The sequence below is a fragment of the Salvelinus sp. IW2-2015 genome, unplaced genomic scaffold (genome assembly GCF_002910315.2).
Source record: "Salvelinus sp. IW2-2015 unplaced genomic scaffold, ASM291031v2 Un_scaffold1114, whole genome shotgun sequence".
Taxonomy (NCBI): domain Eukaryota; kingdom Metazoa; phylum Chordata; class Actinopteri; order Salmoniformes; family Salmonidae; genus Salvelinus; species Salvelinus sp. IW2-2015.
The window spans coordinates 94,510-109,742 of NW_019942733.1; the positions used below are offsets into that span (position 1 = coordinate 94,510).

The 15,233-nt window shown below is 44.5% G+C and overlaps 1 protein-coding gene across 1 annotated transcript in view; it reads right to left on the bottom strand.

Moving 5' to 3' along the window:
- The window catches only part of LOC112069775 (laminin subunit alpha-1-like), a 144,929-nt gene that overhangs the window by 57,972 nt on the left and 71,724 nt on the right, over window positions 1-15,233 (bottom strand). Inside the window, 2 exon segments of the mRNA XM_070438690.1 lie at window positions 2,447-2,533; window positions 2,929-3,056. Of these exon segments, the coding sequence (XP_070294791.1) occupies window positions 2,447-2,533; window positions 2,929-3,056 (215 nt within the window).

The window sequence follows — 15,233 nt, forward strand, 5'->3', positions numbered from 1 at the left end:
ATAGTGGGTGCTGTTCCGCAATTAGCATTTTTTTGGTCTCCAATTAAACTGCCTCGTGCTCCGAATTCTTGATCGTACAATATGCATATTTGTTATTATTGGATAGAAGAACACTTTCTAGTTTTCTATAAGCCGTTGGAAATTTTGTCTCTGAGTGGACAGAACTACTTCTAACGCACTTTTCCTGACAGGGAGTCAGATTTCAGAAGGTTTGACCCCTGATCTGGGGTCGGTTTTAAGGTGACCTGTAGATGCTATGAGGAAACCGACACGTGCCTACGTCTTCCTCTGGGTGTCAGTACTCATCACGCTTTGAATGGATTCGATTGCGCAATCAGAGCCACTATAAAACACGAAAACGTGGAAAAATACCCGACCTCTTCCTGCATGCGTCTTGCGCAAAGATGGACATCAGACCTGCCTCCTTCCAAATGTTGTTTAGCCAGTGATATTTTCTCCGGTCATGTTTTTTAGTCGTTATAGTGTGTTGAAACATCATAATGTAGTTAATTTGAACCGTTTTATAGCATTTATATCCGTTTAGTGGCGATTTTTGAGGAATTTCTTTTCGTGCACTCTGAAACTTTGGGCACGTTTCGGGGCGTCCCCGTTCGATCGTTAGTGGACAGTTCGAAGGACAGAAGGGACATCTATCGACCAAAAGAAGATTAGACCCAAGAAAGGAATACATTGCCCAAGAATCTGATGGAAAATCACCTATAGTAGAAAATATTTAATATGATAAATCGTTGTTCTGTCGAAAATATTTTAAACGCATATTACGCCATTTTGTTTGTTATAGCTTCTCTTTGGCGAACGCTGTATAAGAAAGTAAGGATATTTTAGAAATGTAAATCAGCGATTGCATTAAGAACTAATTTGTCTTCGATTCCTGTCAACCTGTATTTTTTAGTCAAGTATATATTAGCTTTCGATTAAACTAGATCACTCTGAAAGATGACGTTCCGATATTTGAGGCCATTTGATCCTACTATTTCATTTGTTAAACGTGTACAGGTTTTGTATGGCCTAACCATATGCACATTTTCAGAACAAACTGTATATGTATGTTGTAAAAATGATGTTACAGGAGTGTCATCGGAAGATTCTGAGAAGGTTAGTGAAAAAATTTAATATATTTTGGCGATGATTACGTTTATAGCCTCGTCTTAGGCTTGAATCGATGCTCTGGTTAACGTTTGCACATGTGGTTATGCTAACTTATCGATTTATTGTGTTTTCTATGTATTGTACTTGAGTTTCACGTATAATTTCCCCATGTAAACTGTTATTAAGTACAGTACCAGTCAAAAGTTTGGACACATCTACTTACTTATTTTTACTATTTTCTACAATTGCAAAATAATAGTGAAGACATCAAAACTATGAAACAACACATGGAATCATGTTGTAAACAAAAAAGTGTTAAATAAATCAAAATATATTTTATATTTGAGATTCTTCAAAGTAGCCACCCTTTGCCTTGATGACAGCTTTGCACACTCTTGGCATTCTCTCAACCAGCTTCACTTGGAATGCTTTTCCAACAGTCTTGAAGGAGTTCCCACATATGCTGAGCACATTTTGGCTGCTTTTCCTTCACTCTGCGGTCCAACTCATCCCAAACCATCTCAAATGATTTTTAATGCCTTTAAGGGGGTGGAAGGGCTCCATGGCTGGGTAGTGAGCACCCCACACCCAGGCCAAATCAATAGGGGGTGCACATGGTCATATTACCATTGGGTTGAGGTCGGGTGATTCTTGGACAAAGCAAGTCTCTTCTTCTTATTGGTGTCCTTTAGTAGTGGTTTCTTTGCAGCAATTCGACCATGAAGGCCTGATTCACACAATCTCCTCTGAACAGTTGATGTTGAGATGTGTCTGTTACTTGAACTCTGTGAAGCATTTATTTGAGCACTGAGTGGCCCAGCCAGAGCACTGACTTAAACCCGATCTAACATCTCTGGAGAGACCTGAAAATAGCTGTGCAGCGACGTTCCCCTTCCAACCTGACAGAGATTGAGAGGATCTGCAGAGAAGAATGGGAGAAACTCCTCAAATACAGGTGTGCCAAGCTTGTAGCGTCATACCCAAGAAGACTCAAGGCTGTAATYGCTGCCAAAGGGGCTGAGTACTGAGTAAAGGGTCTGAATACTTATGTAAATGTGATATTTCAGTTATTTTATTTTTTTAAATACATTTGTAAAAATGTCTAAAAACCTGTTTTTGCTTCGTTGTTATGGGATATTGTGTGGGTTTGATGAAGGGGGAAAAAACTATTTAAACAAATGTAAAATAAGGCTGTAATGTAACAAAATATGGAAAAAGTCAAGGGGTCTGAATACTTTCCCAATGCACTGTATAACTGTTTATATAGTACAGGTTAAAGAAGTGAAGACAAGGTCAAACTGAGAATGTACGGTTTAATAMCCTTTAGTCAACATACCTCTCACACTTAGTCCCAGTGTAGCCCTGCTGACACTGGTCACATGTCACCTGCCCAGGGCCCTCTAGGAGACAGGTGGGGCTGAAACTGAAGAAGAGAACAGGAGCGTCAGCAGGGAGGACCGTAATGATGACATCACATTATCTGGTAAGAGCTTTCTATTTATAGKGCTTTTCTAAAACTTTAAGCATTTCATATTGTATGAGTGGAGATCCCACCCCTTCCACCCCCTAACATTGAGAAACACCAGCACTAATTTTATGCTTGGTATCAGTTCACACAACAGCTAACCTAACTGTCATTAAAAAACAGCAATACAGTAAATGGTACAGTTGAAACATTCTGTTGTTGACATGAAACCTACAACAACCAATATCAGCCAGACTCTCCACCACCCAGTGTTCACACATATGTGACCCATCTATCACCATGGAGAGGGATTCTACAATCTGAATGAATGGCATRTTGGCACAGTCACTCACTTGTTCGTTGCCACTGTCAGCGGGCAAGCGCATCTCTGGCAGTCCTCCGGGGTGCCCTCAGAGGGGTTGCCATAGTAACCGTGGAGGCATTGGTCACAGTGGGGCCCAGTGGTATTGTGAGTACAGTCCTGGGGAAAGATTTAAGGCGACAGTGCCCGATAAAACTTATTTCTGGTCTGACACACATGCCCTTACGCTGCCATAGACACACCATTGCAACCAACTTTGTTTAATTGAGTTCCTTGCTTTATTGGATGACAAGTTAATGCTGTGTTAGGCGTTTAAATGGCAGTGATTATCCAATGGATACTGCCAGCATCCGTTCTGTCAATATACTATGACAATCAAAAGACATGCTAAAGCTACTACATTCAATTGCAATAGTGAAAATGCTTCACATTGATGCGGTTTGGTTTAGCGTTTAGGTTTAGCGGTTAGGTTTAGCGGTTAGATTAGCGGGTTTAGGTTAGCGGTCAGGTTTAGCGGTCAGGTTTAGCGGTCAGGTTTAGCGGTCAGGTTTAGCGATCAGTTTAGCGGTCTGGTTTGAGCGGTCAGGTTTAGCGGTTAGTGTTAGCGTTTGGTTTAGCAGCAGTTTAGCGGAGGGCCCTCACCTCCTCCCTGTAGGCCGTCTCGTCGTTGTTGGTAATCAAGCCTACACTGTAGTGTCGTCCGCAAACTTGATGATTGAGTTGGAGGCGTGCATGGCCACGCAGTCGTGGGTGAGACAGGGAGTACAGGAGAGGGCTCAGAACGCACCCTGTGGGGCCCAGTGTTGAGGAATCAGCGGGGTGGAGATGTTGTTACCTCCCTCACCAACCTGGGGGCGGACCCGTCAGGAGTCCAGGACCCAGTTGCACAGGGCGTGGTCCGAGACCCAGGGTCTCGACTTGATGACGAGTTTGGAGAGGTACTATGGTGTTAAATGCTGAGCTGTAAGTCGATGAACAGGCATTCTCACATAGGTATTCCTCTTGTCCAGATGGGTTAGGGATGTGCCAGTGTGGTGCGATTGCGTGTCTGTGGACCTATTGGGTCGGTAAGCAAATTGGAGTGGGTCTAGGGTGTTCAGGTAGGGTGGAGGTGATATGGTCCTTGACTAGTCTCTCAAAGCACCTTCATGATGACGGAAGTGAGTGCTCGGGGCGGCAGTCGTTTAGCTCAGTTACCTTAGCTTTTTGGGAACAGGAACAATGGTGGCCTCTTGAAGCATGTGGGAACAGCAGACTGGGATAAGGATTGATTGAATATGTCCTTAAACACACACGCAAACTGGTCTGCGCATGCTCTGAGGACGCGGCTGGGAATGCCGTCTGGGCCTGCAGCCTTGCGAGGGTTAACATGTTTAAATGTTTTACTCACCTCGGCTGCAGTGAAGCAGAGCCGCAGGTTTTGGTAGCGGGCCGTGTCAGTGGCACTGTATGTTCCTCAAAGCGAGCAAAAAGTTATTTTGTCTGTCTCGGAGCAAGACATCCTGGTCCGCTACGGGCTGGTTTTTCTTTTTGTAATCCGTGATTGACTGTAGACCGTGCCACATATCTCTTTGTGTCTGAGCTGTGGAATTGCGACTCTACTTTGTCTCTATACTGGGCACTTAGCTTGTTTGATTGCCTTGCGGAGGGAATAGCTACACTGTTTGTATTCGGTCATGTTCCGGTCACCTTGCCCTGGTTAAAAGCAGTGGTTCGCGCTTTCAGTTTCACGCGAATGCTGCCATCAACCGGTTTCTGGTTTGGGAATGTTTTAATCGTTGCTGTGGGTACGACATCGTCATGCACTTTCTAATGAACTCGCTCACCGAATCAGCGTATTCGTCAATGTTGTTGTTGGACGCAATGCGGAACATATCCCAATCCACGTGATCGAAGCAGTCTTGAAGCGTGGAATCAGATTGGTCGGACCAGCGTTGAACAGACCTGAGCGGGGGAGCTTGCTGTTTTAGTTTCTGTTTGTAGGCTGGAAGCAACAAAATGGAGTCGTGGTCAGCTTTCTCGAGGAGGGGGGGAGGGCCTTATATGCGTCGCGGAAGTTAGTATAACAATGATCCAAGGTTTTACCACCCTGGTAGCACAATCGATATGCTGATAGAATTTAGGAGTTTTGTTTTCAGATTAGCCTTGTTAAAATCCCCAGCTACGATGAATGCAGCCTCAGGGTGTGTGGTTTCCAGTTTACAAAGAGTCAGATAAAGTTCGTTCAGGCCATCGATGTGTCTGCTTGGGGGGGAATATATACGGCTGTGATTATAATCAAGAGAATTCCCTTGGTAGATAATGCGGTCGACATTTGATTGTGAGGAATTCATAATCAGGTGACAGAATGACTTGAGTTCCTGTATGTTGTTATGATCACACCACGTCTCGTTAATCATAAGGCATACACCCCGCCCCTCTTCTTACCAGAAAGATGTTTGTTTCTGTCGGCGCGATGCGTGAAGAACCAGCTGGCTGCACCGACTCCGTTAGCGTCTCTCGAGTGAGCCCATGTTTCGTGAAGCAAAGAACGTTACAATCCTGATGTCTCTCTGGAATGTTCCACTTGCTCGGATTTCATCAACCTTGTTGTCAGAGACTGGACATTGGGCGAGTAGTATGCTAGGGAGTGGAGCGCGATGTGCCCATCTCCGAAGCCTGACCAGGAGACCGCTTGTTCGTTTGCCCCTTTTTACGGGCGTCGTTGTTTAGGGTCGCCGGCTGGGATCAGATCCATTGTATTGGGTGGAAGGCAAAACACAGGATCCGCTTCGGGAGAGTCATATTCCTGGTTTAACGATGGTGAGTTGACTTGCTCTTATATTCAGTAGTTCCTCCCGCCTGTATGTAATGAAACCTAAGATTACCTGGGGTACCAATGTAGAATAACACATAAAAAAAAAAAAATACTGCATATTTTCCTAGGAACGCGAAGCGAGGCGGCCATCTCTGTCGGCGCCTGTTGTAGTTTGGTTTAGCTGTTAGGTTTAGCGGTTTGGTTTAGCGGTTAGGTTTAGCGGTTGTTTAGCGGTCAGGTTTAGCGTTCAGGTTTAGCGGTTAGGTTTAGCGGTTTGGTTTGCGGTTGGTTTAGCGGTTCGGTTTAGCGTAGGTTTAGCGGTTGTTAGCGGTTAGGTTTAGCGGTTTGGTTAAGCGGTTAGGTTTAGCGGTCAGGTTTAGCGGTTAGATTTACTGGTTGGTTTAGCGGTTAGGTTTAGCGGTTTGGTTTAGCGGTTTGGTTTAGTGGTTAGATTTTACTGGTTAGGTTTAGCGTTAGGTTTAGCGGTTTGGTTTAGCTTTTTGGTTAGCGGTAGATTATCTGGTTGGTTTTAGCGGTCAGGTTTTAACGGTTGGGTGCCTTAAAGGGATAGTTCACTTTTTTATGAGCTTTATTTTTGACTTACCTAGGGTGTTTATCCAAACAGTTTTAAAAGTGGGAATAATCTACGCTCACTGCCATGTTAACTATCCCATTTAAGGTGGATGTTGAAACATGCTCTAAAACTCCACTGCCATGTTAACTATCCGATTGAACAGTGGCTGTTGAAACATCTCCTAAAACGTCCAAACTGGCCATGTTAACTATCCCATTAACAGTGGATGTTGAAGACATCTCTACAAAGTCCACTGCCATGTTACAACCTATCCCATTAACAGGATCGATGTTGAAATCATTCTTAAGCAAAAGAGGGTGCCAGTGAGCCACATGCACTGCTAACTCATGATCTTAGTAAACACATGTGATGGTAGACAACTTCGAAACATCCGTTGTCTGCAACAGATATAGTTCATGGTGTAAACTCTCACTGAGCGCAGATTTCATACGTGGATGATATGAGAACATATACATCGGCTAAAACGGCGCACCCTTGGCATTCGGAAAAAGTATCACATATTAAACGTGGAATGTTGAGACGAAGCAAGTCCTGAATAGACACGTGCGAGTGGCCATAGTGATACTAATCCCATTAACAGAGCTGGAGTGCTTTGGCAGACACTATCAGTCATCAATAAGTCTTTTATCGTACATCGTGGCCGAGATGTATTTAAGATATACCATTAACAGTGGATGTTGACGGAACTATCTCCTAAAACGTCGCACGTATATCCGCAATGTTATGACATACAGTTCGGCTATGATAGGACTGAGTAGAGACTGGTGACCTAAGTGAGAAGAATCTCGTAACGAGATGACACTAGCCCGCCACATGGCGCGAGGTGTATTATACTATTAACTCGCGTCTAGATTAGTAGAGCTTGGTTTATGTATTGAGTACTCTAGGCTAATCGAAGACTATCGTACGATAAGCTGCAGGGTGCTTAGGGATAGATATTATAGCGATCTGGTTAACAAGGTTGGTTGGGTCCTAGGGTGTTTTTGCAGACCCACTCTCTTGTCAGAGAAGGAACCGGTCTCTCATCTCGACCTCATTAAAGGCGACATCTCGGCGATTAACTACCAGAGGAGAGATGGTTGTATAAGACATCACGCTGCTTAGAATAAGTAGCGACTGCCATTTAACTACCATTAACAGTGGATGTTGGTTCAGGTCTACTCACAATAGGCTGCAGCCGAACTAGTCTTTTATGAAACGAGAGGAGGCCATGTAATCTTGTTCTAAGTCCCAGCTGATTTGTCCAATTGGTCACAACAGTGGGTTTTGGCTTCGGCTCCACTTCAGTCATACTATCTGAACAACGTTCGGATCTTGCCGGGATGGTTAACAAGTGCAGACCAATAGCGTGTGGAAGCAAGGTTGGAATGTTGAAACTCTCTAAAAACGTCCACTGCACTTGACTTGTTAGGAGCAGTATAGACTTGCCGAGGGAGTGCGTGAGACATGTTGGCCGGGGTTGGTGTGATGTCTAGAGAGACAATGTCGTCAGTAGAGAAACAGGCCATCTACGTGAGCCAGTTAACGCTTATTAGCACACCATTATTATCATGTTGGATGTATCAGAGACTCTCATTATCTACGCTCTAAATTGTGAACGTCCCACTGCTCATGGTTTATCACTATCCCATTAACAGTGGGATAGCCTCAGTGCTGTGGGTGGACGCAGCTGAGAGGAGGAGAGCTCTTCGTAAACTGCTTCTCCAGATCGTGGGACTCCTGATCAGTGTCACCACATATCCATTTTGCGAAGTTTTGAGAGAGCTATACGATGGTTGAGGATCATTTCACACGCAGCTTGGTGAATGGCAACCTCGGCCTTTGTCGCTCGTACTGGCGAACTGGAGTGTGAGTGCCGAGGTGTCGTGTACGATCCGACCCTAGAACGAAGATTTGTCATAAAAGTTTTCGGTTATCGGGGGGGACTAGTTCACTGATCGCCTGCTTAAAGCTTAGTCTCCACGGATTGAGTCTCCTGGCTTAGGTGCAACAATAGCGGATCCAGTCAGGGGGCTCCTGCGAACCGTTGGTCGCACAAGGTGGCGCTACTATCTTGTCTCACGGTTTACGTTCTGCATTTTTATGTGTCAATGACCGGCCCTCTGAGGGGCCACTCGCCTCTGGGAATGTATCCAGTAGGCTGCAAGAGGGACAGCTTTATGCCGCTTGATAAGAAGATAGGCTGACCAACGAACAAGGAATCCTCATAGTCGAGGCGATAGTGGGGGCATAGAGGTCGATATCACTTTCCCTATGGATATCACGCACTGGTAGAATTCCCTCTCATGGTGAATAGATGCTCAGACATATGTGGTTCGATTAACTTCTAGGCAATGGGCTCGGTGAGACGTTCTGGCTTAGAAGTGTTTTAGGAAGCGTTTGACATGGTAGATTATGAGGGGTTGGTTGCGTTTTGTAGCGCTCTTGCCAGACTCGCTAAATAACGTAGAGGAGTATACAGTTGCAAAATCTGAGCAATAGACCTGATTCTCGTGGCTGCTACCTTGCATTTGAGATAATCACGTCAGAGGGTAGTAATGTTTAGTTGTGCGTATGGTACTGATGAAACGTGATATCCAAGGGTAAGAAAGATATCTAGATGCTTGCGTAGTTTTTCAATGTTAAGGGAGGGGGTTTGGGCAACGGCAGGTGGTGGTTACATTCCACCATACAATAAAGGAGTATTAAAGGGTTCTACCTGCTGGGGTTTAAACTATGTTTGTAATGGAAAATGGTCGCGACGTATTGAGAGGTACATCTAAGGAACTCGAGATTTGTTAACAGGAATAGCTCGCTGATGTGGTCGCGAGTTTAAGCGCATGATCCTTTCACTAGTCTTTGAGGTGAACCCTAGACCAGACCATCGTATCTCACTCTGTAACAGCGCTATGACATGGGCGCGCACCGAGTGTTCCTCATGAAAATGGCTCCAGCGAGATGAGTGGTCCGCAGATGGCAGTGACAGCTGGGAGCGGAAGGGGGGGTCGATAGCAGGCCGGCAAACCAGTGAGAGAGCTCGTTCTAGATATGTGCTGGCGAGAGGTCTCAATCTGTTTAAAGAATTGAATGTAATATACGAATAGACTCGTGATTTGGGGGTATATTTGATTGAACTAGAATAGAAGGTGTATGATACAGATAAACCGTTTGCAGTGCTCTCATGCTTTTCGGAGCTATTGTTAGGAGGGTCTTACATCTTCCTCCTCTCCCTCTATATCTGGCTGTACTTCTAATCTTGAACGGAAATGGTATGTTAAGGCTCGCGTGCAGATTATGGGAAAGTAGTTGCTAGAATCTCTAGTAACATTTTGTCTCTAGGTGTGTATTTCTTGTTATCAACTTAGGATACACAGACCATTCAGTTGTTCACATAAGTTGGTACTATAACAGTAGGTGTTTTGTCCAAGGACCCTTGAGATGTGCTCAAAAAACAGCAGCTGCGAGATATAACCACCAAACTTAGGGAGGAGGCTTCTGATGTTTGACATTGCCTGAAACCAAGGTTTCTATATTAACTAGTAACAGGCAAACGAATAACACAAGGCTATAATATTAGAAGCGAGCTTCGACAACCATTCGTGTGAGGACACATTTAAAACAAAGATACAATTGGGTTTACCTCCACATCAAACTAGAAACCTCGAGTGAAACAGAGGAATATTGTTAGCGAATAGAAGTGGTATCGGCTAAGGCTATCCAAAAACTCTTGTTGCATGCGCTACTCTAGAGCGTGGGGACACAAAGACCACTTATTGGGGAGCGGTATTAACTGGGCGTGCGTGAGGAATCTATCGATTGAGGCATATAGATCGTGTCAGAAACAAGGGGTAATGGTAGCTGGGCACACGCTGTGTTGGTGGGGGTGTCGGTGTCTATACCATTCTCTCTGCAGATCCTCGTCGCAGAAGGTAAGTCTCTGTTCACGCGCTCTAGGGCACTGAAGGAGAGTGGAAATCGTACGAGCTAGCAGAAGTTGTATCTCTGGATAAGCGCGGCCATTCATTATTTCAGAGGTGAGCGTCATCCAGAGCATGAGTGGTGGATGGTGTCGGAGTCATTTCAAGATAACGAAGGGTTGTCTATCAGAGGTCACTAGCTGGAGGGTGACTACGCGGTGGCTCACGCTCGATCTGTAACACATCAATATGATTAACTCCACTCAGATCTACCAACAAGATCAAGTACACAAGTCGCAATACTGATCAACACTCATGTCGAAGAAGGACAGACATGCATGTCGTGCAAGACGCACTAATAGTCATCACTATGCGTGGTTAGTTAGCTGGAGCACCGCTAGGTTAAGACAGACCACATCCGGGTAAGAACAAACGGACACCCAACTAATAGAACAGAAGAGCATCAAATCGACATTCTAGTGCCGATAAAAGAAATGTCGACGACGAATGGGCAGAGAGCCGGGTACGCGTTAATCACTACCCATGGCTACAGAGCACTTGACATGTGCCACAAAAGCGCCTATGATTTTGCGCCCCCTGGGGTGTGGGGGTGCTCTCTTACGACGCGGCCCAGGGACATCGCAGAGCTAATATCCTAAACTCAACCTTATAAACACGGACAATTGGAAAAGTATAACCGTGATCTTAATGGATTTGAGATGCGGTTATTAGTGGAGATGGGGAGGTGAGTGATGAGACGCTAGCTAGAGTGAAAGAAGATAGACAAGCCAAAATGGTGCTCAGAATCTTCTTGCAGAGAGTTGATGTGGGCAATTCCTTCAAGACGAATGGTCGGGTAGAGAGATGTGTCGCACAAGGTGATCGGAGCTCTCTGGGTTGAGTAGAAAGAGAGTTGGCCAAACGTGGTCTGCGAATCGCTGGTCATCCAAAAGGCAAAGGGTTGGCCTACTTGGCAGAATCTCAAAATATAAAATATGATTTTGAATTTATTTAACACTTTTTTGTTTACAACATGCATTCTCATGTGTTTTATCTTTTACTATGCTTGATTTCGGTTACATCTGATTTTTTGCAATGTAGAATAGTAAAAGTAAATAAGTAGATGTGTTACCAAGACGTTTGTGACCTGTGGTACTGCGTACTAACTTAATAACAGTTACATGGGGCCAATTTTAGCGTGAAACCGTCAGGGTACAAATCAACATTCATCGTAGGTCTCAACTATTTGTAACGCTAATAGTTTTATGTTGTATTAGTGTTGTTCCTAATTAGACGGGTCTTCGCTAACTGGGTACATCTAGGTGTGGCTTACGTGTTTACCAGGGCGACCCGACGGTAGCAGACCAGGAGTGCGTGGTGTGGTGTAAGTTAACGGGTGAACGGAGCCTCTGGGCCAGTCCGGGCGCACTGGTAGACCTAGACACACAGGGTCTTGGTGTGTGTCTGAAGTGTCACATGACCACACCAGCGGAGCCAAGTGTGAGAGGTGTGAGGACGCATACTACGGTGACGCATTCACCGGCAAGCCATATGCCAGGGTAAGAGAGCTGCATGGTGGAATGGTGGGTGATGACTGGTGAGGAGGAGGTAAGTATGATGAAGGAGTGAAGAGAGGATATTATTGCCCTTCTGTAAGTGGATTCTTCCACAGATCCCCCAAGGTTATATTTACACAATAAGCAACAACATCCACCATGTACTGAACAATGACTAGTTACAAGACAAACCAGCATCTATCTAACTGTAGTCTATGATATGTACTGAACTACATCACAGAATGACAAGAATGGAGATAGACAGAAAATAGACACTTTTGCACGTTCTGAGTAGCAAGTTACGAATCAAGTCAAGGAATGCGTGAGTGAAGGACGTGGCCAACCAAAACAACACAGAGAAATTCTCAACTTTGATCCTACATCTGCTTCACCCCGGCCCCAACATCACATTTTAGACCTAATCCTAACAATAAGGTCGTTATGGTCAGGAACCATATTATCATCAGGGTAGCAGTGCTTGATCCTGGGATCAGGTCCACCTTATCCATGTAATCTTATTCATTATGATCTAAAAAAGTGTAAGACTGATCCTAGATCAGGCACTCCCCTTTCTGAGACGCATTGTGAATACAGACCCAGACATGTTACCTACCCGCACTTGTGATGTTAAAGGTCAGGTTACAATCCCCTGTCTGGAATATGATATGGCATGGGACCCTGGCCTCTCAGGCGAGCTCATGAACAGCTATGAAGTCTTAGAACCATACATGAAGCTGATATAATCCCCTTAGCCTTTGGGTATGGTAATACTGCAGGCTTCTCCTTCCCAGACTGGTTTTTGACAATTGTTGCGGTTCTACAACATTGACAACATTTATATATGACAATAGGAAATGTGGTATTTACAGGGAGATATGTGGATGGATTCAGTCAAACCTAGAATGGAACTTATTTGGCCATCAACACAGTGGTCCAACAATATTATGATGGATGTGCAATTTTACTTCAGATGTGTGTGTTCATTCTCCTGAAGACAACTGTTAAAATAAGTCTTCTTATAATGGATAGAGGGATCTAGGGGAACATCGAATACTGCAAGGCTTGCATACTTCACCCCTGTCACACTCATTTCACTAACTTGCTAAGAAGTCTGCGAGAATTGTTTGTTAACTATGACACTGAAAAGACATAAACGCAGTATCTGCTATCATCAGCGATGGATCTATTGAGAATGCTTGGATGAACTCATGTACACCACCGGTAATTCTTTGCACAACAAAGATGCAATGAGGTCCTAGGAGGTGTTATTAACATGTATGTTTACGGACTATGTTTTGCTCCCTATTTCTCCACTGCGTGTAGCTTGTGGTTGCATGAAAAAGGGTCGTACTCGCGGGAGTGGTGGTGACCTGGCTCACTGGACAGTGTACCTGCAAACCAACGTGGTGGGAGAGAAGTATGTGACCAGTGTCAGGAGTAGATTGTATAGTCCACTTCTCCTGTGCTCACGATACCAAAGGGGCCAAGAGTTTTTCTGGTATATGGTCGATCACGTGGCTCAGTCCCTTCTACCGTCCTAGTCTATTTTCCCTGTAATTCCTCCCAACTGGTCCACCTCGCAAGCATTTTCACCCTATCTAATGGAATTGCATTTAACTATAGAAAACGTCCCATCTTAGTACTCTTCAACAGAATGTAGACAGTGATACACAGTGAAAGGAATTTGGTGTTTAGGTTTTCCTAATTCCTCAGAGTAAAAAACTCGGACACTATGAAGCTTAACCAAGTTTATCCCTTCCCAAGGAGGTGGGTGGGATAATAACAGCTGCATGTAGACAAAGACTTTGTTCAACTGAAACGTAAAGCACTGATATTTAATCATTTTCTCCCCAGGGTTTTGTCTGAGTCTCCTCCTACACATGAACAACATTGCTCTTTACCTGGCTAAGGGGCAGGAAAACTTTAAAGTATACGGTTGCCGTCACTTTTTCGGCTTTCTCCCTTTAAACGTGACCTGACCTGCCCCGTCTCCTTTCATCACTAATCCCAGTGGCTCCTCTCCCGATCCCCCTTCCTTATCAGAATGCCTGCCTGGCCACAATGTTTGATCGTTTCCCGCCCCCCTCCTCTGGCTACTGTTCCAGCTACATTCGCAGTGTATTGCGACACACACTTATAACCTCTCCTAACACGGATAACACACCATCACTACACGCCTTTCGCGTGTAGACCCCTAAACCTAGCACATCAATATTTCAATAGGATCCTGATAATTAACCGGCCCTATCCAAAGTTTAGGATGTTAACCAACCCCCACCATAGGTACCCAGATCCCATCATTGGTAATAACCGACACTACATACACCTAAGAAAGACCACACCACCCTCAACTACTCACAGCAGTCGGCCTTGGAAGGTGAAGTTGAGCCTCTTCTTGACAGTTGATTTCCTTATCAGAGATATTTTCCTTCACACCGTCCCAATATTGACTTGCAGGGCGTTGACGAGACATAGCCCTCCTTTTCATCCATCTTCTCGCCGTCCCTCATCCCTTCATTCGCTCTTGCCCCTCCAGCTCCCCAGCCTAAGATGGATAATGGAATGTCATTTACACAATTTAAAATACATATAGGTTGTTCCTCCTCTCAACCAGAATCTAGAATTAAGTCTCGGTCTTGGATTAAGAGAAGATTCTTTCAATCGAGATCTCTATAAGCATACTTGTTTATGTCCAGGACAGTTTAAATATCATAATCCTGTTGTGTAAGGAAACGAGCCCATAGCTTACATTTTATAATCTCAGCGCGAGTTACTACCAATAAACATTCAAAATCAACCCTTTCAAATTGAGGATTTAAAATAACCACACAATCACAACGAGAGTAACCTGCAGAGTGGAAGAGCAGCCACCTTCTCGACGGTGGCTTGGTCAGGGGTAGACTAGGGCTGGCAAATAGTATGGTTTGGCTAGGGCAGAAACCACGCCGCTGTGCACCAAGCCCTGTGATGAGGTAAACTGCTGAAGCTGGTGCTCCCACAGCCTTCCCACGTGGGACAAATTAAACCCTGGACGGATTCTGGAGCAGACGTGACAGCTCACAGTTTAAACCACAGGAGTAAACATGCAGCATGGCGGGTTGATAAAGCAGGAGCTCAGTGTTACCACAGAAGAATGATAGTGGTATCATCTAAGGGAATCACATCAATGTTATTGGTTCCTAAATACAAAACATCGTTAGCAGTCTTAAATGCGAGTGTAGCAATGCTTGTGCTTCTAGTTTCCCCGACAGTACAAGTAATTAAACAGTAATCTATTAATAATTCACGTACCTATTTCTATCAAATTCACCCACAACACCTGATACACACAACTAAAGGGGTGATGAGAATATGTACACATGTAAGTGTAATATGGAATGTAGCGATGGTTGTGCGGCACAAGGCAAGGTGTCAAATAAGATGTAAACAGTATATATACATGTGATATGAGTAATGTAAGATATGTAGACATTATTAAGTGGGCATTATTTT